Source organism: Kryptolebias marmoratus, linkage group LG21 (assembly GCF_001649575.2).
Source record: "Kryptolebias marmoratus isolate JLee-2015 linkage group LG21, ASM164957v2, whole genome shotgun sequence".
In the NCBI taxonomy this organism is placed as follows: Eukaryota; Metazoa; Chordata; class Actinopteri; order Cyprinodontiformes; family Rivulidae; genus Kryptolebias; species Kryptolebias marmoratus.
The window spans coordinates 12484806-12507065 of record NC_051450.1 but is presented as its reverse complement, the minus strand read 5'-3'; the positions used below and the strand labels follow the sequence as shown (position 1 = coordinate 12507065).

At 41.6% G+C, this 22260-nt stretch overlaps 1 protein-coding gene across 1 annotated transcript in view; it reads left to right on the top strand.

The window, feature by feature from the left end:
• Nucleotides 1-22260, top strand: part of gli3 (GLI family zinc finger 3) — a 99576-nt gene that overhangs the window by 64548 nt on the left and 12768 nt on the right. Inside the window, exons 5-10 of the mRNA XM_017406696.3 lie at nt 8089-8294; nt 11451-11609; nt 16437-16641; nt 18581-18800; nt 19766-19879; nt 20619-20759. Coding sequence (XP_017262185.1) covers nt 8089-8294; nt 11451-11609; nt 16437-16641; nt 18581-18800; nt 19766-19879; nt 20619-20759 — 1045 coding nt within the window. The remainder of the gene's footprint in view (nt 1-8088; nt 8295-11450; nt 11610-16436; nt 16642-18580; nt 18801-19765; nt 19880-20618; nt 20760-22260) is intronic.

Below are 22260 nucleotides of genomic sequence, written 5' to 3'. Positions count from 1 at the left end.
CCTGACGCACGGACATGTGCTCTCATTACCCGACTTGATGGGTTACGAAAGGCGATGGAGTGTGGAACCCAAGCCTTGTTTGGCTGCAGGCGCCGGTTGAATGTTTGTGTACAGGCATCGGTGCCATCGAGACAATGCTCGAGAGCAAAGAAGAAAGATAGATGTGCTTCCTCTCTGCTTTCAGAAATTTAACACTTTAACACCCAGGAGTCCCCTCTAGTTTTCTCTTTAGCCCGAGGCATGCCAGAGGAACTCCGAATACTGACTGAGATCTAATTCCACCTGTGCTTCCTCTCTTGCTTTGAAAAAGAGGAAAGCAATCAAGCGCATATTTGCTTAGCGGGCATGAAGGCAGAATGTTGCATTCAAAGCGACTGGCCTATTTGTAAATGGCAAAATCAAGCAAAAAAAAAAAAAAGAAAAAAAAAAAAGACCTGACTCTAGCCCCCACTGGAAAATTACAGGAAAAAAAAAAGGCCGGCTCAATTTGTGCAATTTTACTTTCATGTTTTCATTTTCTTGCTCCGAATTGTTTTGATAGTCGTTCTTATCTCAATGGCTGAAAATTACATTTAATTGCAGTGTGGAAAAAAATAAAAGATTTTCAAAACAGAACATGAGAACAAAAAAGTGCTGCTGAGTGGAAAACATATCCCTTTTTTTCCTCACCCTTCTTTTTTTTGGTTAAAACAACAATTTGGAACGAGAGCAAGTGAAAAGATGTGATTCTGTCTTTTCTGATAAAGTTTAAATTCCCATAACTTTGCAGAGTCTCGATTTAAAACAACAGGCGTTTGTTGTGTGTGACCCAACTTGAGTGGGTTGCTTTGGAGGACACAGAAACAGAAGCTGTAAGCGGAGCTTCTGACACCTGGACCCGCTTTGTTATGACTTGAGCCTGTCACACACTCTGACTCCATGTTGATAAATGTGTGTGTTGCCACTCCAGCAGCGTGGAAACAATACGTGCCCATGGGCATGTTCCTTACATGGTTCAGGCGGTGTGTATGTGTGTTCCAGCTGCTGCTTATATGTAGGCAATCGGAGTGTGAGCAAAACACACAGAGAGCGGGAAAAAAATGTTGGGTATTCTCCTGGATTGTGTGTGTGTGACTGAACACTGTATGGGAATGACTGGCACGCCTCCAGAGGTATCCCACCGAGAGGGAATCCTGCTTGATGTGACCATGAATAGGAAGCCTACCCCACCTCCTGGACCCACCCAGGCCTTTGATGTGAGAGGGGTCACACACAGAGACCTTGCAGCTCTGCTAGGGGGGCATAGTTACTCTGAACGCCTGGCAACCTCATCAGACCCTGCCAGCTCTTCGGCTCCCCTGACCAGTCAGAAAAGAACAGCTTAAAGCAGAAACTAAGGCTGGACTAAAATGGCTTTACGCCATGTTTTGTAGTGTGTGCCAGTCTTTTATTACGAAGTCTACTCAATAAGTTATCTGCTTTCACTGATATACTAATGTCAAGGCAAAAATTAAAGAAAAAAAGCTTATTTGACTTTATATTTTAACATATCTTTTGTGTATAATAGGGTTAGTAATGGGCTACTGATGCTAAATATGTAGCTACCAGCTATCAGTACTGTGTCAGGATGGGTAGTTTATGTTTGCTCCTGCAATAAATAACAATTCAGACAATAAATTGAAACATGAAATGCTTGAATAACGTGAAATGCTCCCTCCGGGTTGGGGGTGAGTCTCTGCCTCAAGCGGAGGAGTTTAGGTATCTTGGTGTCTTGTTCATGAGTGATGGCAAGCTGGTGCAGGAGATGGATTGTGGATCGCGGCTTCATCTGCAGTAATGAGGGAGTTGCTCCAGTCTGTTGTTGTAAAGTAGGAGCTAAGTCTCACGGGAAGGTCCTTGATTTACTGGTTCAACTACATTCCATCCCTAACCTATGGTCATGAGCTATAGCTCATGACCATAGGTTAGGGTTAGGGTCTTCTGGGCACATCCCACTGTGAAGAGACCCCAGGGCAGACTCAGAACACACTGGAGGGATTATATATCCTCTCAGGCCTGGGAACCCATTGGGATGCCCCAGGAGGAGCTGGAGAGTATTGCTGAGGAAAGGGCTGTTTGGACTTCCCTTCTTCCTTGATGGATGAATGGATGGACAGACGGACCAAAACGGTAATTCAAGAGGTTGAATGATATTGGAAATCGGGATACCGTCACAAGTGAAGATGCACTTTCCCTATATGACAAGAACAAAATAAAACTAAGGCCCTGTTCACATGATGAACGATCTCTTGGAATTGTAAGATTTTCTGATGTTGATTGTGTAAAAGGTACACATTCACACAATAATCCTGTGCTCCATGCCACTTCACTAGCTGCTGATGTGATTTTTGTATTTCAACGACACACACATGCACGCAGACACCACAGCTTCTCAAGCATGGGAGCAGTCACATCCAAAATGGTGAATATACATTGAGTAGCAGAAACAACCCTGCTTTCTGCTATTGTTACCGGTATTGATTTACTCATGCAAGCGCAGGAAAAAGGATGATTGCAGCCATCCCTTGTGCATGTGCAATTTCACACCAGTGCCAGGGGTCTCGAAAAACTCCCTCTCTGAGACCTGGGTTCAAAAAGTTTCAATATCAGAGAATCCCATCACTGTTGTTGTGTAGGCAAAATGGCTGAACCTCAACAGAAATGTTCCTGTTTCACTTAAAAACACCTCAATTGATCCAAACCAGTTTTCTACTAATTGAAGTGAAGCAAGGGAGCCTAATATATATTATTTATATGTATAAATTGACCTGGTTATTTCAGTGCCAGTCAGTTGTTTTGTACTCTGCACAGATGGATTTCAGTACGTAACATCTCTGCCTCAGTACTGGACACACACACTTTACTTGAGGTACTTCAGTTACTAGCTTTATATGTTTGCTCAATCTGAAAAACAGTTCTTTGTGGGCAGCTTTTAAAAATAACCTACTGGTTGTTTTTGTATTTGTGTGGTACCTATAATACACCTGGGCAGTTAGGTATCTATTTATTATTAATTGAAGGCTGGTTTGTCATAAAGTCAACTTGATTAAAATATAAAAATGAGTTGAATTTAGGTCATCTACATTCATTAGAATATGCTTAAGTGGCAAAACTTAATGAAGACTTTCCCACTGAATCATCACAAACTTTGAATATGTGTTTGTGTCTCTCAGTCTCTGCCTTGTCTGTCTTCTTCCTCCCCTTGTCTCAGCTCCCTTTCCTCTCTCCTTGGGTCTCAGCTGGCTCTGCTCCTATGGCCCTTTGATCTCAGTGAAAGGGTTTGGAGCTTTAAAGTGCTTCTGTTTCCGCTGTCAGGAGCCCTTCTTTTCCTCCTCTCTGGTTTAGGCTTTCAGAGTGTGGTGGCAGCAGCATTGTGCTGTTTGGATGGGTGGGTTAGGGGGCTGGGTGTGGATGAGGGGGTGCGGGTTTCTATGAGGTGGTGGGACTGAGGTGAAGTTGGAGGGGGGTAGTGGATGTGTGATGCTGTCAGCCTCAGTCAGCGCAGGACCTGACACCTGACTGATTCCAGTTCCCTCCAAAACAAAACTCAGTTCCCACCTCACTCAACCCCCTTGTGGCTACAGGTGTAAGTGTGCGCTACATTTCCAATATATTCCATTACTGATAGCAATACTGAGCTTTAGAAATTAAGGCAGATGCTAGCTGCTTTATGAAGCTGGTTTGTTTGACTTTTTAATACATAAATAGAACAGCCTAATATTCATGCACATTACAGTCTAACCAGTTTGGAAATACATAAATGGAAATTTTTGTCCTATTTTAAGTACAATCTTTTTTTTGTTGGAACCAAAAGCATTTTCTGATGAACTTTCACTGTTTTAGTAGGACACTGTGTTAATACCACCACATGTGCTACAGTGCTACTTGCTTTGCTTAAATGAATCCTTCCCAGCATCTGTGTTGTCTTTACAGTTTTCTTTCAAAATGTTATTAGTGTTGATACAACCTTGTTCCCAACTCAGATTCAAGGCTTGTCTGCTTATGTGAAAACCCTAAATCTTTTGTGTGCATATTTACACATGACAAGTGTATATTCATCCAGTGAAATAGGACGACAGTTTATAACCCACAGACCGCCAAGCGTAAACATACAATGCCTTAAAAGAAGCGCTGGCTGGTTTAATTGAGGCCACGTGAAGGGAAATGGCTTCCATATGTGAAAAGCTCAGGCACTCCTTGTGTCGTGTTTGCTGGATGTGTTCTCTGCAGGTTAATAGGGATTGTAAACTCACAGTATGAGCAGAAATAGAAGGGTCTGAAGTAGAATTTTCTCTCCGAGAAAAAAGCAGCCTGAAAACCCTGCGGTACAACTTTGATGTAAATCTCAAATCAGGTGTATCTAAAACGGCACACACCTACTCGTACACACACAGGGTGAGCGTTCCTGCGCACACACACTGCTCTTTGTCAGATTACTTTCATTTGTCACGTTGATTAATGCACGCTGGCAGATGCTAAGATGATCGCGGCCCTGCAGAGAAGAGCTGAAAACCGAGGATCGGGTCTTGCACTTTCTCCCAGAGACACGCCGCACTCCTCTGAACGATCCATCTCTCTGTTGTCCTCCTCAAATCCCCTCACACCTGGCTCTGTACCCCCTGAGACATCTTTGTTCTCCCCTTTTTTGTCCAGCTCCCTTTTTGTTGTAACTCTTCTTTATCCACCCTTTCCTCTCCAACACATAGTTTATATCTTCACACGCTCCATCTGCCTCCTGACTTCTGTTCGTGCGCTGACTGAACTGTTTTTCTACATTCTCGCCTTTCAACAGGCTGAAATCCTCCTCCTCCGTTCTTTAGGTTAAGCAGAAAATATAGAGTACATATACTGAGCTAAAATTAAAACTTAACCATCAGAGTCAGCTGTATCTGCCTGTCAGGAAAATATCTCATGAATCACTGGATGGACTTCATTAAAACTCTCAGAAATTAATAAATGGATGTAGATCTACAAACAGTTAACTTTTGGAGTCAATTCCATTCATGATAGCAATCACAGCTAATCGATCTTATCAAAGGTTGTTAGTAGCTGAGAGTCATCCTCAACACGTTCTCTGAGCACTAACACACCGTACGAGAGCTCACATTATCACATGAGCTTGTTCATAACATCGTTTGCAATGTTTGACCAAAACAGCTGTAACTCCATCCCTTCTCAGCATAAGATGATCTGGCATGAACTCTGGCATGAAAGGAGGTGGGCGATATGCAATCCTTCATGGAATACTTGGTATTTGTTTTTTAAGTGCTTTAGTTTGTACATATGCGAGATGCATGCTGACCCCTGTGACAACAGTGTGAACCTCAGCCTGCAGCTGTGTTGTGTTCTCTGTAAATGAGGCGTGTAAATGGTGGCGTGCGGGGGTATGCCTTGCTTATCATAAACATACTCTCATACACACACACACACGCCTGTTTTGGCTGAAGTTGCCCTCACCGTGGCCTGAAAGGTGTTGAAGAAATGAGGAATTCCTCACCAGCTTTTTGACAGCTGATGCTCAACGGCACACAAATCGAATGAAAATGGAAAAACAAATCCGTGACAACTGAGTTCGCTGAGATTTCCCATCGTAGATCACACATGCTTCAGCACCATCTCGTCGCGCACCTGAACAAAGTGAAAGTCTCTAAAATTGCCTCGCAGCCCCTTTGGGCTAATTACAGAACAGTTCCACGAGGATGAAGTTTGTATGCTCACATGTGTCCTACATGCTTCTGTGTCTGTCAGTTGTTTCCACTCCTCGGTGCTCATTATTGACCCTGGCCTGAGCTCTTTCATTAGGGGGGCTGTGAAGTGGAGGGACAAAGGAGGCTGGTAGGGGATCAGGGGACGGGGGCGGAGGTTGTAATTAGGCTGTTCCGCTCCCCCTGGCCTTGCTCAAGGTCACTCTGTGAAACAAACTGCGGGCCAGGTCTCTTATTCTTTTCCATCACTCCTTTAACCTCCCTCTAAAACCCGCACTTTTTCCTATCCCTCCCTCCTTTCAGCCATCCTCTCCTCCTCCTGGGGTCTTTTGTCACAGCAGACTGGTCCAGTGGGGAGCCGCAGAGAAGCGGAGGGGCTAATTCAGTCTAATCTTTTAGCCTGTTAATGTCTGGCTGATATGTGGATTTCTCCAGATCCTCGGGGGAAGGCCTTTGTGGTGAAGGCCATCATTATGAAGTTTCCAGGCCCTCCTAACCAATTATAAGGAGGGAGACAAATTAGTTCATCCTAAACTTGGCTCCTAAGAAGTTTTCCTGATTGTTCTCAACTTTATTTCCCATCTCATTCAAAAGAGACAATTCAAAGTGAAGCATTGTGAAAAAAAAAAGCCTGACAATGCAGATTTTTTAAAATAATGAATGTAGGGTAAGACTTGTAGATGGAGCTCGATTCCATCCTGTGCATTTCTGTATTCGGTTTCAGCTGAAAGCCATCCGAGCGAAGAAGAATTGCGGTGCAGCTTTGCTTGTCTTGCTCTGGCCAGCGGTGAGCTTGGTCTAACGTTTCCCTCTGATTAAGACACAGTGGTGAAAGCTGCCTTTGATCTGAGGAAATGTCTGCGTAGGGAGCAGTTGGAATGCTGCATTCTGCTCTCTGCCTCACAGACGGAGCAAAAAAAGGCAGCGTTAACAGCTATTTGTCTGGCCCTGCCACTGTCAGTCCACCCACGGTCACAAAATCTTGATATTTATAAGGAAATGAGCATCTTGTCATTGGCAAACTTGTGGAGAATTTAAATTATTTCTACTGTTTTAACTTTATACACATTTTTTTGTTATAATGGCTCAATGGAATGATTATATTTTGCTGTAATAACTGTGGTGACTTAATTGTTAACAATGGGAGTCACAGAAGAGGAGTTTTTGGAGCGAGAATGTTCACATCTGTATAAATGATAGGAGTTGCCATGTTGTATTTTTGGAACCTGAGACCCATTAACTCCCACACAAACATGGTGCTACATGATCTTTAACAACTAAATGTGTTTAGAAAATGAATATTTGAATGTACCGCAGCAAAGAATGAACTACATGAATCAAGAAGAGTCAACACGTTAAAACAATGATTTGGACTTCAAACTTCTTGGTTTCAGTCAGAGAACTAGATATATACGATCTATGGATCACACTGGGTTCATTCATCCTCAATTTTTTACTGACCAATAATGTTAAGTTTGAACTATTTTTCAAAATTGACAGCATAAAAACTATTTCTTGCTATTTCTAACCAGATGTATAATTCATTCATACATCCTGAGGGCATCAAAGGGAGCAAGGATGATCACATTTCATGGTCTCTAGCAGCTTCTGTCTGTTTCTTTTTGCTCCCAAACATAATGGGTTACATAGTCCTGGCGAAGGCGCCAAGGTTGACCCTGTAGCATAATCAGAGAAATGATGTGTTTCTCCGTGACAGATTTACATACAGTATATATTCAGATTGGAGATAATCACTGCCATCTAAAAGGCTAATTAGTTTTTCTCCTTGATTCAGTTTTTGAACTTTTTAAACAAACTGAGAAGCCATGATGGCAGCATAACAGTCCCATCTAAAACAGGCTGTGTTACAAGTGGTAAACACTTTGTTCAGACTGCAGGCACTCAAAGTTTCTTTCTCACACTTGCATGTAAAAGTTGATAAGTTTTTTGAAATAAAAGTTATTTTAAGATGACTTGGACTAGCCATTATATGTCAGTCGGGTCAGAATTAGACTGTTTTGCATAATTGAAGCTGTTCAAAGAGCTATCTACAGCAGGTAAGATGCTGTTGATCATAACCTTTTGACTGAATTCCATGGATTTATTCATGTATGAATTTAAGTCTGTGGATTCTGCTTTGGGAAAATTTTTTAGGCTGGGTGAAAAGGTTTATTTGAACATGGAAACTTTTCAAGTGTGTATCATTCTAAAAGAATGTGCTACAAGTTTCATTAGGAATGAAAATCACATTTTTTTCTGTATATTTGTCTGATTATCAAAAGTTTTTTTTTTTTCATTTTGAGTTGAAACACATTCGTCATTCACTCCCTATTTAACCTTTGTGCGTGTGTGTGTGTCTCTGCAGGCCTCCGGCGCTGGCGGGCAGTCCGGCTTTCTCCGACATCTCCCTCATTCGGATCTCGCCTCAGCGGAACCCCTCCGTGGGGGCGGAGTCACCCTTCCACCCTCCGCACCCCTACATTAACCCATACATGGACTACATCCGCTCCATCCACAGCAGCCCCTCCATCTCCGTTGTGTCAGCCACCCGGGGCCTCAGCCCAGCAGATGGTGAATAAACTCAAACACACACACACTCACACACACACTTATATAAGCAGCGAGTGAATGAGACAACTAGGCCTCATAGCTCTTTAAAGATAATTGTTGGGATTGATCAGCAAGGTTTCGATTGCTATTAGAAGGAATCTCAGCTCTGAGTATCAGTTTAATTCTAGTATGAGATCAGAAGAGGTCAGCGGAGAAGCAACCAGATCCATCTCTATTAAGACCCAGGGGTCGGCGAGATGTTATCTGAGTCAGGGTCGGGGTATTATGAGAGCAGCACGTTCCGCGTAGGTGGGGGCTCACAGGTTGGAGGGAAGCTAATCCTTGAGTTCTCTAAAGGGAGCATTTGTTTCCCCACACAGTAAACTGGTTCTTGAGTGACTGCAACAAAGGCCTGAAACATTGAAGTTGTATATGAACAAGTGATGCAAAGATTAAACTTGAGCAGATCGATTTTTGGTTTAGTCCTGTGGGATAAAACGTCATTTTAAATATGTTGCGGGAATAAAGTGAAAAAACAGCCAATTTGATGATAGGTTTTTCCTTATTTATAATCAATTAGCTTGCATCTCAAGGACAAAAAAAAAATCAACAAGTCTGCTTTAATTTTTATTCCTTGTGAACAAAAGTGATAGTTGTGGAACAAAACAACAAGATTGAATTAAATTTTAAATAAACAACTCTACATACCCCATTTGTAAAATAAGAAAATGGAAAAAAAAAATCCTGTTTAGTTTTGACTTAATAAAATCTTTTTACTGTGTTTTTACCACACAAATATATAAAGAAAGAATAACACAAACTCATGACTTATCAACTTTTAACTGAAAATGTCCCTTATTTCACCGTCTTTAATCAGTTATTTAGCAGTTTGAGTTTGAGCTTCATTGCATACCAGTTTAATTCCCTATTAATATTTATTTTTACAGATCTTTCTGCTGTTTTTTTTATCATTTTGATTAAAAAAATTCTAATTATTTATGTATTAAAAATCATCTAACAGAATGCAGTTATAAATACTTGGAAAAGCTTTTCCAAAAATATTTTTTCAATCAAACCAGAGATGTATAAGGCTTGTTTTGCTGTTTTTTTACAAATCTCCTGATCTGTTGTCATGAAGATCCTGTTTCTACGTTAAGCTTTTACTGAAATGGCCTAACAACCATTTAAACCCCCTGTACACCCTCAGCTATCAACCCTTTTGGTTCCTCAGTTGCAGACACCCTCTTTAGCTCCCCGTCTGATGTTGGAATGTATTTTGTGAAATGACAGGTAGCAGGGTTATTTCCCCTGCATCCACACTCTCGGCTTCCTCTCATCAAGGTCTGTTAACCACTAAGTGAAGACTCAAAGTGTGTGCTTGCAGCTTCACTCAACCCCCTCCTGCACTTCACTTTGGCTCTTTGCAAACTGGAGGTACACGATCGAGCTCTGACTCTCTGCCCTCCAGGTTTCCATTACCATAACATAATGTGCACCAGGCTCGGATTGCTTTAAATCAAAATAGTTCCCCCAACCTACCACATGATCCCCCTTTTAATTCATAATGCTGTGAATTGTGAATGAGGCACCTAATTACTCCTTTAATCAATTTGGTGATTAATTAACCCATCAGCTTTTGTGTTGTTAGTATATCACTGCGCTTACAGGGAGCCTCCTTCTTCAGTATGCAAAGATTTTTTTTTTCTCCAGCAAAAAGTACATTTGAATAATGATGAATTAATTAACAGAATCTAATGGAGGTTTAAAGTGGGTGGGATTTAGTGCCACCCTCCTGCTGCCACACATTTGCTTTCACAGTTTTTTTTTTGTTCCTTCTTTAAATTCCCATCTTTTTCTTTACTCAACAGCCAGTTCAGAGGTATAGGCTTGCCCCTGATCCTATTGTTGTGCCGAAGGAGAACCCGGTGGCTCATCGGATCCTGAGGCACGAGTGCCACACTGACAGCCTTTCCTCCACTTGCCCATTTTTTTTTTTTTTTTTTGCCCCCAGGATCACACTCTGATGCCAACATTTCTGATTTAGAAATTTCGCAAAGCTCTTTTCCGTGCATGGAAACTGAATGGGACACATTATGGTTGAATGCAAAAGCAAAGCTAAGGCGGAACGCTGGTGACAATTAAGAAACTCCCCCCTTCCACTGAAGACATAAAAGCCAAATCGAATTAATTTACCATTTTTTTCTCCCGTTTATTCCACCAATCACTGATGCATACTGCAGCCATACGGGCCAGACTTAAGAGGAAATCTCCTCATACAGTGTTTCTTTATTTATTTTCTCTTTATTTCTCAAATTAGGGGGGGAGAAGGAGCTGCAGTCGTCTAAACCGATTCCATATTTGCATCCAAAACCACAGTGTTAGTCTCTCTTTTCTTACAATATTTGCATATGGAAGCCCCATGCCAGATGTTTATTTTTAGGCCGTGGTTCAAGGACTTACCGCGCTCCATAACTAAGGGAATGACTTGGAAAAGAGAGGCACTGAGAAAAAAAAAGAAAGTGAAGTGGAGGCAGAATCGTTTGCTGCATCTTTTAATGCGTGCAGATCTATCTGGGAAGATTTAGGCCTTTTGTTTCCCTGTAGAGGAGAGTTGAGGAGCAGGTTGCATATCTGCAGGCTGCAGCCCTGATGTGTGCAACACGCAGGCAACATCTTTTGCCAAAAGACACGTTAGCCCACATACTCTTACCACACACGCACACACACGCACACTGGTGATCAAACAACATTGAGATAGAGAGGAAAAAAAAGGCTATTTAGGGATTGTATTGCAAGATGATCAGTTTTGCTGTTTTCGGTTTGCACAAATGCATCATTCAAACACTGATGCACACTCACTGTAATCTCTGAGCAAGCATCCCATAATCCCTCAGTGAGGCTCTCCACTTCAGGTGATGCTCCCTGTGCAGCTGTTTTGGTTAACTTGATGGTGTTGCTAATGTGCTCATTACTGTTCTGCTGAGCTGATTATCATCCGAAGTAAATGAGTGCAAGTTTTTTAATGCAGCGCAGGTGTTCGCCCTGTCGTGTTTCTCTTAATGCCTAATAAATTTTCTCACTTGTTTCCCACTCTCTCTGCCCAACATTCCTTGAATTGGCCCATCGGTGGGTGATCGCGCTCGCTTTGCTGACCTGACCTTTTTTCTCCCGCTCCAGCGCCTCACGCGAGCCTGACAGCGGAGTACTACCATCCGATGGCTCTACTGGCGGGCCACCGCAGCCCGTACACGACTGACCTTCTCCCATCTGTGGCAACCGCGGCCGGAGCCAGCAGCGCCAGCGCCCTGCACATGGAGTATCTGCAGGCCATGGATAGTACGTCTACACTGATCTCACATCATATATGTTTACACATAAACAGCAGTGAAGTTAGTTTGTATTAGTCTGCTTGGTTTTATGCATTTAACCTCATTCAGCCCTAACAATATGTTTATTTATACTTTTCACAGCATTCAAGTTCTTTAAATACATATAAGCAGATTTATTTACTTGTTCATAAGTTTGTATCTCTAAAATAGAAACTTTTAATGAAATCGTTAAGGCAAAACAAAGCAATACTCAATCTAGTTTGCATATTAATTCATCATACAAGCCTCATGAGGTGAGAAGTCCCCACCAGCCGATGGTTCAAAAGATGGTATCTCACTGGGACCAGAGGATAGTTTTTAATGGTCAATTTTTGAAAATCACCACCTAATTTTGCATAGATGATTTGCAAAAATGTATTATAGGGTATGCTTCATACCAACCTCAGTCTGCTTCGTACTCACCTTGGATTTTGAGAACCCCTGCAAACATTTTGATACATTTTAAAGACTCCCTTGCAAATGCTGTTTGCCAGCTAGTTGCCAGTTGTTGCATCCCAATAAGATACTGGAAAAGCTTTTCAGAAATAGGCCTTCTCACTACTTTAGAAAAATGAATACATTTCATATCCATATAGTTGTGATAATAAAAGTACCAGCCAACATCAGTGACCAGTTTAAGCTAAAATAAAACCTTGCAGGAAGTTGTATCAGTGAATCAGGTCAATATGATCAGGCTTCAGAATGTGGTAAAGACAGAACTGTCTCATAAAATCAGACATCTTATTTTTGACAAAAGTGCATCTCCTTGAAACTTTTTATCTTTAAAAAGGCACATAATTCTTGTTGTTTTATTGTAGAAATAAATAGTAGCAAATATATAATATATTCATTTTTTCAGTGTGGCCTTTGCAGACAATTTCAGAGCATTTAAAACCAGGATTAAAAAAAACGTGAGTGTTGTTTACGTGCATTTATATGAGACCTAAAATACAGTGACTATATGCCGTTTTGAGCTAGGTCCTAATTGCATGAAGAAATGGCACCATTATTAGACATTATGCTTTATGAAGAGTTTTACGTCAAGGTAAACCGGACATTTTAAGCAGCCCTGTGGGACAAAAGACACCCACCGCGTCCATTCCTGCTGGGACTGCACCTTTAAGTCTTAGAAGTGCATACCCGCGAAGTAACGTGTGGGTGGCCCCAGCGGGAATTCAACCCTTAAAGTGCACCTTCACAACGCACCTATATATAAATCAAGCTGCACCTCAACCACGGCGAGGAGGCTTCCACAACTTTACTTTGACATGATTTAAATGAACCATTGTCTTAATGTGTTGAGCTCAGGACTGTGTGCAAAGGACTTATGCTAATGAGTGTAAATAGGAAATTAAATGCACACCGAATCTTAGAAAGGTCAGACAGCCTCACCCCTCTCCCTTTGATGAGAGTGTATTTAGTCAGACAGACACTGCTTTCATGGAAATCCGGGGTGAACTTCCCCCCCGTTCCTCCGAACAAACTAATTAAAACTAGCCAAACTTGTGCTGGTATCAGAAAATTAATTGCTATTAAGTGGGAATTGGAATGTCCCACCATTCATCACTGGAGAAATCCTTTCTTCTGTGTCACTTTTTAAGATTAATAGACTGAAACAAAACAATTAGGGCCAAATTTCAGTGGCGAGATGCGGCGCTTCCTCACTTAAAAATCGCCTGTGATCATTGCCAGTAATAACTCATCATGTTTCAGCAATGTGCGATGCAAAAAAAATTAACACTTTAAAAGCTTTGGCGAATATTAGGAAGAAGAAAAAAAAAGCCATAAAGAGCAAAGTCTATCACTGATAATCTGGGCTACCATGAAGCTATTTTAGTCTATTCCAAATTAGCGTAATTACCTTCAGAGAGAGTTGTGCTAATGAAACAATGGGCCTGTCCTGCCTATTTGTGCTTTAATGGTCTATTGTCTCCGTTAGTACTGCCTAATTAGCACTGTAGCTCTCATAGATCACTATGACTGAAGTCTGCACTACGCTCTAATGTTTACTTGTGGCCTCTATTAGCTAATCTCTGCGCTATTTTCCTGTTAATAGGAAATTGGTCTTCTCATAAACAGGTTTGATTTGAGCATTTAAGTGTTTTTAAGCACCTCTGCAGCTTTTTTAAGCTGACTGAATGCAGCTAATATTTATTATCTCACACCAAATCACATTTAAACAATTTTCACATTTCTAAGAACACTGATTTGTAACTGTAAGCAAACATAGATGTTTATTAATGTATTTGTCAACATTATATTATTATGTTACGTGTGTTTGTATAAAAAAAAAAATGAAAAATGCGGTACATTTTTAAACATTAAAAGTCCTCGTACTTTAGCTGTTTGTAATTGCATTAAATTGTTTAGTAAACTCTTAATTAAATATTAACACACCATCTGTGCATGCTAAATAGCATAAATTAAAATTTTAACAAACAATTTCTCGGTTTAGTACATTTTTTTTCCCCCCATGAAAAAATAGTAACCCCTTTCCAGGACAAGAATCATAGTTTATTGTACTGTTTTTACATCTCCAGGGTCTAGTTTTACACTGCGCCAAAGTAGAATTTGTGCCCTCTTGTGTGTTTCTCTCGAACCTCCTGTACCCCTCCTTCCCCCCTCACACACACACACACACACACACTGTCCTCGGTGTGTTGCTAAAGGCTCAACCCCAGTTTTGGAACCAACTTTTATTTCCACCTCCGTCATTCTGGCCCGTCTGAACCCTCCCCGGCCCTCAGAATTAATGACGCGGCGCGTAACCAGCCATCCCGTCCATAAATCAAGAGGAAATTAGAGGGACAGTCCTGCTACGAGCCAGGACGCTTCTCTCTCTGTCTCCCCGGTTGGCCGATTTATCATTTGGGCTGTGCATTAATAAACACCAGTCCCATGAGGCTTTGCAGCAATGGCACACAGGCCCCTTCTCCCAAGCTAGCCCCCCTCTCCCATCCAGCCTCTCCCAATTTTCCACAAGTGGATGCTGCACCTCGCACTCACTGAGATGCAGCTTGTTTAAGGTAATAGTTCAGATTGTTTGGAGTGGGGTTCTGTGGAAAGGTTATGAATAACTGTTATCTTACCTGTTGTAGATAGCTCTTTGAACAACCTTGGTTTGGAGAAATTGTTTAATTCTGAGCGAACGAATGAGCTAATGGCTAGTTAGAACAAGGCCAAGACTAGGGTGGACTGTTGGAGTCCTAAAACAACTTAAAACAACAATTTTGCGTTACACAGTTATTTACTTTGAATACTACGGTTATTTTCAAACAGAAAAAAGCAGCAGCAGTTAACTGTAGCACTTTCAGTGCAGCCTGGGGCATTTCTGGCAAGAGCAGTATTTCTGAGACCATTTCTGAGGACAGCATAAACGCTTATTAAACAGTGTTTGCTTAGACTGCTGTGATATTTTTGAATTTTCTTTTTTTTAAATGGCAACAATTTACTTGGGTCTTTACCCCACTCAGACTAGCAATTAGCTCCTCAGTTTGCTAAAAATTAAACATTATTTCTCTAAACTGAAGTAATTCAAAGAGCTATCTAGAGCAGGTAAGATATTAATTGTTCAGATCCCCAATTCAGAAAATCTGAACTATCCAAAAGGTGTTGTCAAATTGGGGTGGATTGGTTGCATTTGCCCAAATAGAAAGAAAGATGATATACTGTATATTGTTGGTGAATAAGTAAAAAGTCAGACTTGCGAGGAATCTTGTGATAAACTACTTTGTATGTCAGCGTTTGTGTGCGCCCAGGGTTTGCTTGCATGTGCCACCTTACAGATGAAACACACGCGCCTCCATACAATGACAATGTAAAGAAGGTGTTGCTCTCCATACAGCTTCATGCTGTGGGATGCAGCTCGGGCTGCCGTATGCCAGAACACCACCGCAGCAGCATCCACGTACACACACTCACATCCACACACTCTGATTACCATGTGAATGGAGCCCTCTGTAATCGCTGAATGTGTCAAACGAGAGATAGAGCATTTACGTTTTAGGAGATGGATGGATTGAGGGGGACGTAAATATGGAGGGGGGAGGGTTATCGGGGCTGTGCAAGCTGGTTTTGTTTGCCTTTATGAAATAACTCAAAATGTTTTATTTCCAAGTCTTGAGTCACAAAGTCATTGTGTCAGTTCACGCACAAAGCGCGACATCCCCTCAGCGCTTTTTTTCCCCCCTCCTTCCATCTTCCCCCTGTTTTTCTCTGTCTTGTTTGTGACATCTCTATGTGAAAAGACAACAAAAGTCATGTTTTAATCTCTACCCGTGGCTCATTGTACATGCAGAGAGAATGGTTGCGCCGTTTCCGCCTTTTACCTTTTCAAACCCCCCTTTTGGTATTTGCAGTCAACACTGATTGCATTTGAATAACGAGTCAAATTGGACTTGATTAAATATTACCATACACAGTCAGAGCATTTCTCCAACATAAAAGGCATGTTTTCTCATAGATGAAATGCAAGCAGTGCATCAAGTGACAGCTGAACACTCACTGAGATGAGCCTTTTGTCTGATGATTGACAAAAGTGTCATCTGCTAGGGTTTGATTAGGTTACAATTTGGATGAAGTCAAACAGAAAATGATGTGGAAAAAAAACAAGCAAGCGCTCTTTTTTTCTTGATAATTTTTTAAAATTTAGCCGATGCCCTTGTGTCAAGAAACACTACACAAGAGAGCAGAATGAAGAGAATTTACAGCTGTTCATAATATTTTAATCCTTCATGTTTACGACAACATTTGCCTCTTCATCAATCTTACTCTGATCTTTGCTGACATCCCGTAGGCTCCCGTTTCTCAAGCCCGAGGCTCCCAGTACGGCCCAGCAGGAAGCGCCCCCTGCCCATCTCGCCGCTCTCTGAGCACAGCCTCGACTTGCAGACCATGATCCGTAACTCCCCCACCGCCATCGTCAACCAGCTGATCAACAACTCCCGCTCCAGCTCCTCCACCAGCGGCTCCTACGGTCACCTCTCTGCTAGAGCTATCAGGTAACATATAGAAAAATACAGACAGTCGTTTACTTTCACATGTGAAGCCAATGTGGAATTCCTTTATGTGTAATACCACTAATGGCCACTAGGCTATAACCCCCAACCCACGTCTTATATGTTCATATCCTGACCCCAAAGCAGGTGATAACCAAATAATGGACTGAATATTTAGAATTAAACTCAAAAAATAAACAATTTTAAGGTTTTTCCTAACATGAAGCATTTATGTTTTGCAATTTATTAAATCTGAGGTGTGTCAGCACCGCCTTTAAGGGCTGATTCAAAATTCTTATGTAATGTAATTTGTTTTAACTGGGTGGATCTTAGCTATTGTCAGATTTGTTTTAATTCACACTATTTGAATTAAACATTTCAGGGAAAAAACATGACGTTTTAATAATTATTACTTTTTTTATTTGTTTTAAATTCGCTAAATTATTGAAAATTTAATTTAGACAATTACGTAGAATCCTAGTAAATTACTTTTATTTAAATTCAACAAGTTACATTTTTAAGTGTTGGATTTACACACAATCAACAAGAATAAATCATTTAATAAACCTAAACTGTATACATTTGTTTTGTTCAAACATATTTCTATTTGTCAATTTTACATGCAAATGGTTTTTTTTTTGAGTGTAGTACTTTGCAGAGCAATTGGAAATGTCACTGCAGTTATATCCACATTTTATTTTGAGTCAATGCTGGAAACCTGGAAGTGCCAAGGCCTTTACTCAAAATAAATATACACTAATAAAAGATACAATTCAGTTGCATCAAGGAAACAACAGAACAGAATAAAAAGGCAAATGACACAGACAAAATACTGAAAAGCCTGTTTGAAGATTAAAACTTTTTCCAGGAAGTTTCCTTTGTGCTCTAAGAAGGTCATTCAGGAGTTAACTCAAAATATTGATTTGCTGAAAATATTTAATACAAATGATTTGCATTTTTCATACACATTACAGTACAAAGTACTGGGCTTTTTTCTTCAGGATAGCACTGTAATATGTAAGGAAAGTGTGTGGCACCAGTGAGTGTGTGTGTGTCAAACCCCGGCGTGGGTGACAATCTTCCCAGCCAGCCAGTCAGGCTGCCTCCCTGGCGGCTTGTGTCACTCATCCAGTACACCTCATGAAAACATCCCATACATCATGTCCCGGTGCCAAAGCTGGCCAAAGTGAAGCAAAAGAAAAGAGTAGAGATGAGGGCGCAAAAAAAAAAAAAAAAAAGCAAGATCCATGGCCCCACCCACAGCCATTGATCAGCGATCTGTAAGAAGAGCCTGATCAATCACGCTGCACACTCTGCCACTGTCCAAGTGACAGGACCCAAATAGCCAGCGCCAACAGACTGATGAGTGATATGACAAGCGGATGGGCCCCCAAATGTGTCTCGGCCCATTGATTTCCACTCGGCTCATAATAAGATCAGCAGACATATGGGTCGCAGGACGAGCAAATTGTCAGAGTGCAGAATGAATGGAGGCCAGGGCTGTTTCTGTGTTTATACGCTTGTTCAACATCGGTTACACAGAGGGGGCTGATGAGATTTTTATGATCAACAAAGTTGTGAAATAACAGGCTACAGAGTTATACAAAAAAACAACTCTGCTACAGCATTATTTACTTGGATCTAATATAGATAAGGGGTTATTTATTATCTGTATCATTTGCCCAGTGGAGGAATGACACACTGTCTTACACAGACTACTTGATAATTCGCTGTGTTAACAAGCTTTATTTGCCAGCAGCCCCCCTGGTTCCAGCATTACCACACCATCTCCTGTCAGATTGCCCTCAGGAATGAGGGAGTTATCCAGAACAATCCATTTATGCACTAAAGTTCCCCTTTTTCTGCCTCGTTGCCTCTGGATTTGATGTTTTGAGTAAAGAAGTGTTTTAGTTCTGCTAAATGATTCTGCTGCTCTCTCCAGCCCAGTGTTAAACTTCGCCTACCCTCCAACTCCAGTGGCTTTGCATGTGCACCAGCAGCTGATTGGCCGTCAGCCGGGCATCGTGGGCTCCGCCTTCGGTCACAGTCCGCCCCTGGTCCACCCGACGCCGTCCTTTGCCACCCAGCGACCCGTGCCCGGCATCCCCTCAGCCGGGCTCAGCGTTAGCGAGCGGTCGGCCCTCTCCAACGACTCGTCACAGGTGAGAGCGGTGGCCTGAGTCTCGGCGATTCATCATCACACGTAATAGATAGCAGCGGCGCACACCATCCACGTGTGCGCAACATGCGCCGCGCTAACGTGGCACAGGCAGGATCCCTCGTCTCTGCACACTCCTCTCCTGGGAGTTTCCCCCTGCTTGTGTTGTTTCTTGTTTTTTAGCCAGCCAAGCGCAGCCCTGAACGTGCCTGCAGCAAACAACAAGGGGCTTGTTAGCATAGAATCCCACTGCTGAATCCATTAATCACTGGAGAGAGAACAAGGATATAGTGAGAGAATATTGACATGGATGGATGGATCCAAGGGGGCTTTTTCTCTTTCCTTCCACAACTGGTACGCTATGTGCGGGCCCACATTTGAAGTAAATATCCAGTGTTTATTACCCATCCTCCCTGTTGTTTTCCATGCCTTACCAAACGGGAAGCCTCACTGAAATGGGGCAAAGCTAAATTTCCTTTTCTTTCCTAGAATAAACAGAATATTGCGTTTGGATCCAGAAATACATATCAAAGACATATTTGACTTTTTCCAGACGTCTAAAAGTTCTGTTCATTTTTTTTCACTTTCACAAAGCCTGCTATGCTACAAGAATTCCCCCAAGGGTATATTTAAGCCAGGGCCAGAGTCAGGTCATCCATTGGTTGAATTGGTTCATAAGATTGTTTTAATTGCAATGATTAGGGGAGCTAATGTGATACACTGACTTGTATAGGTTTTCATTAGCTCAGTTAAAGTTTGAGACGTTGGTCGCAGGAATCATTAGAAACCAACCCCAGGAGTTTTGTCTTGTTGATTAAGTAAATAATGAGTATGCTTATCAAGCGTACATGCATTCCTAATGAAGCCATAATACTGGATGAAACTATCTATATAACCAACACAATATACCATTAAGGGATTGATGATAATAAACTTGTAAATGCTCGGATATTTTTATTGTTTCCACAGACCAAACCCACGAGTGAATCGGCTGTGAGCAGCACAGGCGACCCGATGCATCACAAACGGTCCAAAATGAAACCCGAGGAAGAGCTGCCGAGCCCAGGAGCAGTGAGCGTACAGGTGGGTCACCAACAGACAGCTTTTACCAGCTGTAGCATATGTGTATTTTCTTGCATTTGGCCATTTCTTTGCTGTTTCCAAAGATAATGCAATCATTGATTTTTTTGGGAGACTAGGAGGAAATTGACTTTGCTTTTGTTTAATCAAAATTTTAAGAGGCTGTGGACAAAGTGAATGCAAAAGAATAATAATAATAAAAAAAAACAAAAAGTAAAAGCAGTAAGCATTTGCATCTGCAGAAAAAAAAGAGACCCTGTGAGAGCTGATTATCAGCAGATGAAAGCTGAGGCGTGTGTTGGGAGCCCCCCCTCCAGGAGCCCCCGCCAACTCCATGCTCTGCCTAAAACATGTGACAGTGAAATATGTCTGGGCTAATACACTAACCTACAGCAGGAAGAGGGGGTTAGAGTTTTCAAACACTCGGCCCAGTCCTGTCGTATAACAACCCCCCCAGATACAGGGTGGCTTTCACTACTACATTTCCGCTCTGCTTTTTTCCCCTTGCAGTCAGACAAGCCCATATTCATACGGTTACTGTGGTAAAAACCTGTAAGTAATAACTCTCTGCTGTGCCTTTTATTGGCAAAATACCGTTTATGACAGGTTTACATGTTGGGGAGGTGAAGCGCTTCCTCCTCCTTTCACATTTCTATCGGATTTTAAGTGATTTTGCTCCTGCTTCGTACCATGTTTGATGTATTGCTTCTCTGTAATCCTTTTTTTTGTGGCGGTTGCTCAGGACCATCCTGATGGGATGACTTTAGTGAAGGAGGAAGGGGACAAGGATGAGAGCAAACAGGAGCCAGAGGTGGTTTACGAGACAAACTGCCACTGGGAGAACTGCTGCCGGGAGTTTGACACCCAGGAGCAGCTGGTACAAGTGAGTATCCAGCAGAACAAACCAAATATCCAGTTTCCTGAGAGAAAATATAGAAAGCCAAAGATAAAAGGAAGGTCACGTTGGACTTAGGGTCATGGGAAAGTTAAAAGAAAGAGTATAAATGCAGGCAAGGACACACGAGGCAAGCAGGTGGACCGTTTATGGTTAAGCAATAAATAAAAGAATAAATTAAAAAAACATATTACAGATTGTTTTCCAGCACTAACATTCTAATTCACAAACAAATATCTCCAAACCTCTGCAAAAAATGATGAAGGACCCTGCAGAAATGTGCTGCGCATCATTGTCACGTACATTTACTCTCATTTGGGTGGATTTTAGACAAACACTGCTGAAAGATTGCGGCGTAAAAACATCCCAAATGAAACAATGAAAAATGGACATGTCTCTGTAGAATAAAACAAAGCTGCGCACTTCTAGTGGTTTATTTAATGGGCTTTGCCTGGTTAAATAAAGGTTAATAAATAAAAAAATAGGCTCAAAAGTGTGGTAAATAGAAAAAATAAATAAAACTAAAGAAAAAATAGAACAAAATGAGACAATATTAGCAGAAAAATAATAGTTTGGTTCTGTCTGTCTTTCACTGACACAGTGGAAGGGTTGTGGATTTTACAGCAATAATACTATAAAGTTATGTTATTTTTTTTAGGAATATTCTGTTTTGTCTGTCTTTTTGATAATATTTCTATCACATGCTACCAGTAGGGTTCACAGTGTTTATTGTTAAAGTGGTGGCATTGAAAGGTTTGCTTCATTTAAATAAGATGTGCAAAAGAAAAAAAATAAATAAATAACACAAAATAAAATTTGGGTTTTAGCTCATCCTCTGTCAGAGCGATTTACAAACAGTTTGTATCTTGATTTTAATCAGATTCCGACTCAGAGAGGTGTTCAAACCTGCCTCTAGGACTAGCCTTAAAAACACACAACAGGCTGTTTACGGCTCTGTAGTGCAGCTCAGAAAACACAATTATGTGCTTTGAGGGGTTTTGGTGTTTTTCTTCTCTCTAGCCCTCCTAGATCCCTTCAACATTAACAGAAGCTGCCATTCTGGACAGTACCTCCTGTCAGGCCTCGACTTCTGTGTCTGGCAGCCTCGAGCGCTGAATGTTAGTAATGCTGGATTCCTGATTGGATCCAGGGACAGTGGTAATGGGCTCAAAGAAGCTGGAGTGAACATCTCACAGCTGGACGGCACTAACTGATTTGGTGGGTTAAGCCTCCCGGAGCTTTGCGTACCGCAATGGACCGGACTCTCTCTGTACCCCTTCTGTTATCAGGACCCTCGCACAAGCCTGGAGATGGAGGCTTCTCAAACATCCTGCGCCTGAGGGCTCACTTTCAGGCAAAAATATTAATAACGTCATGGTCATGTCACCTCCCTTCCACTGTGGTTATAGCCGCTTTTAGCTTTGCTGCTCCAACTTAGCCTGTGAGACATTTACCCTTCAGCTAACCAGACTGAAGTTGGACAAGTGAT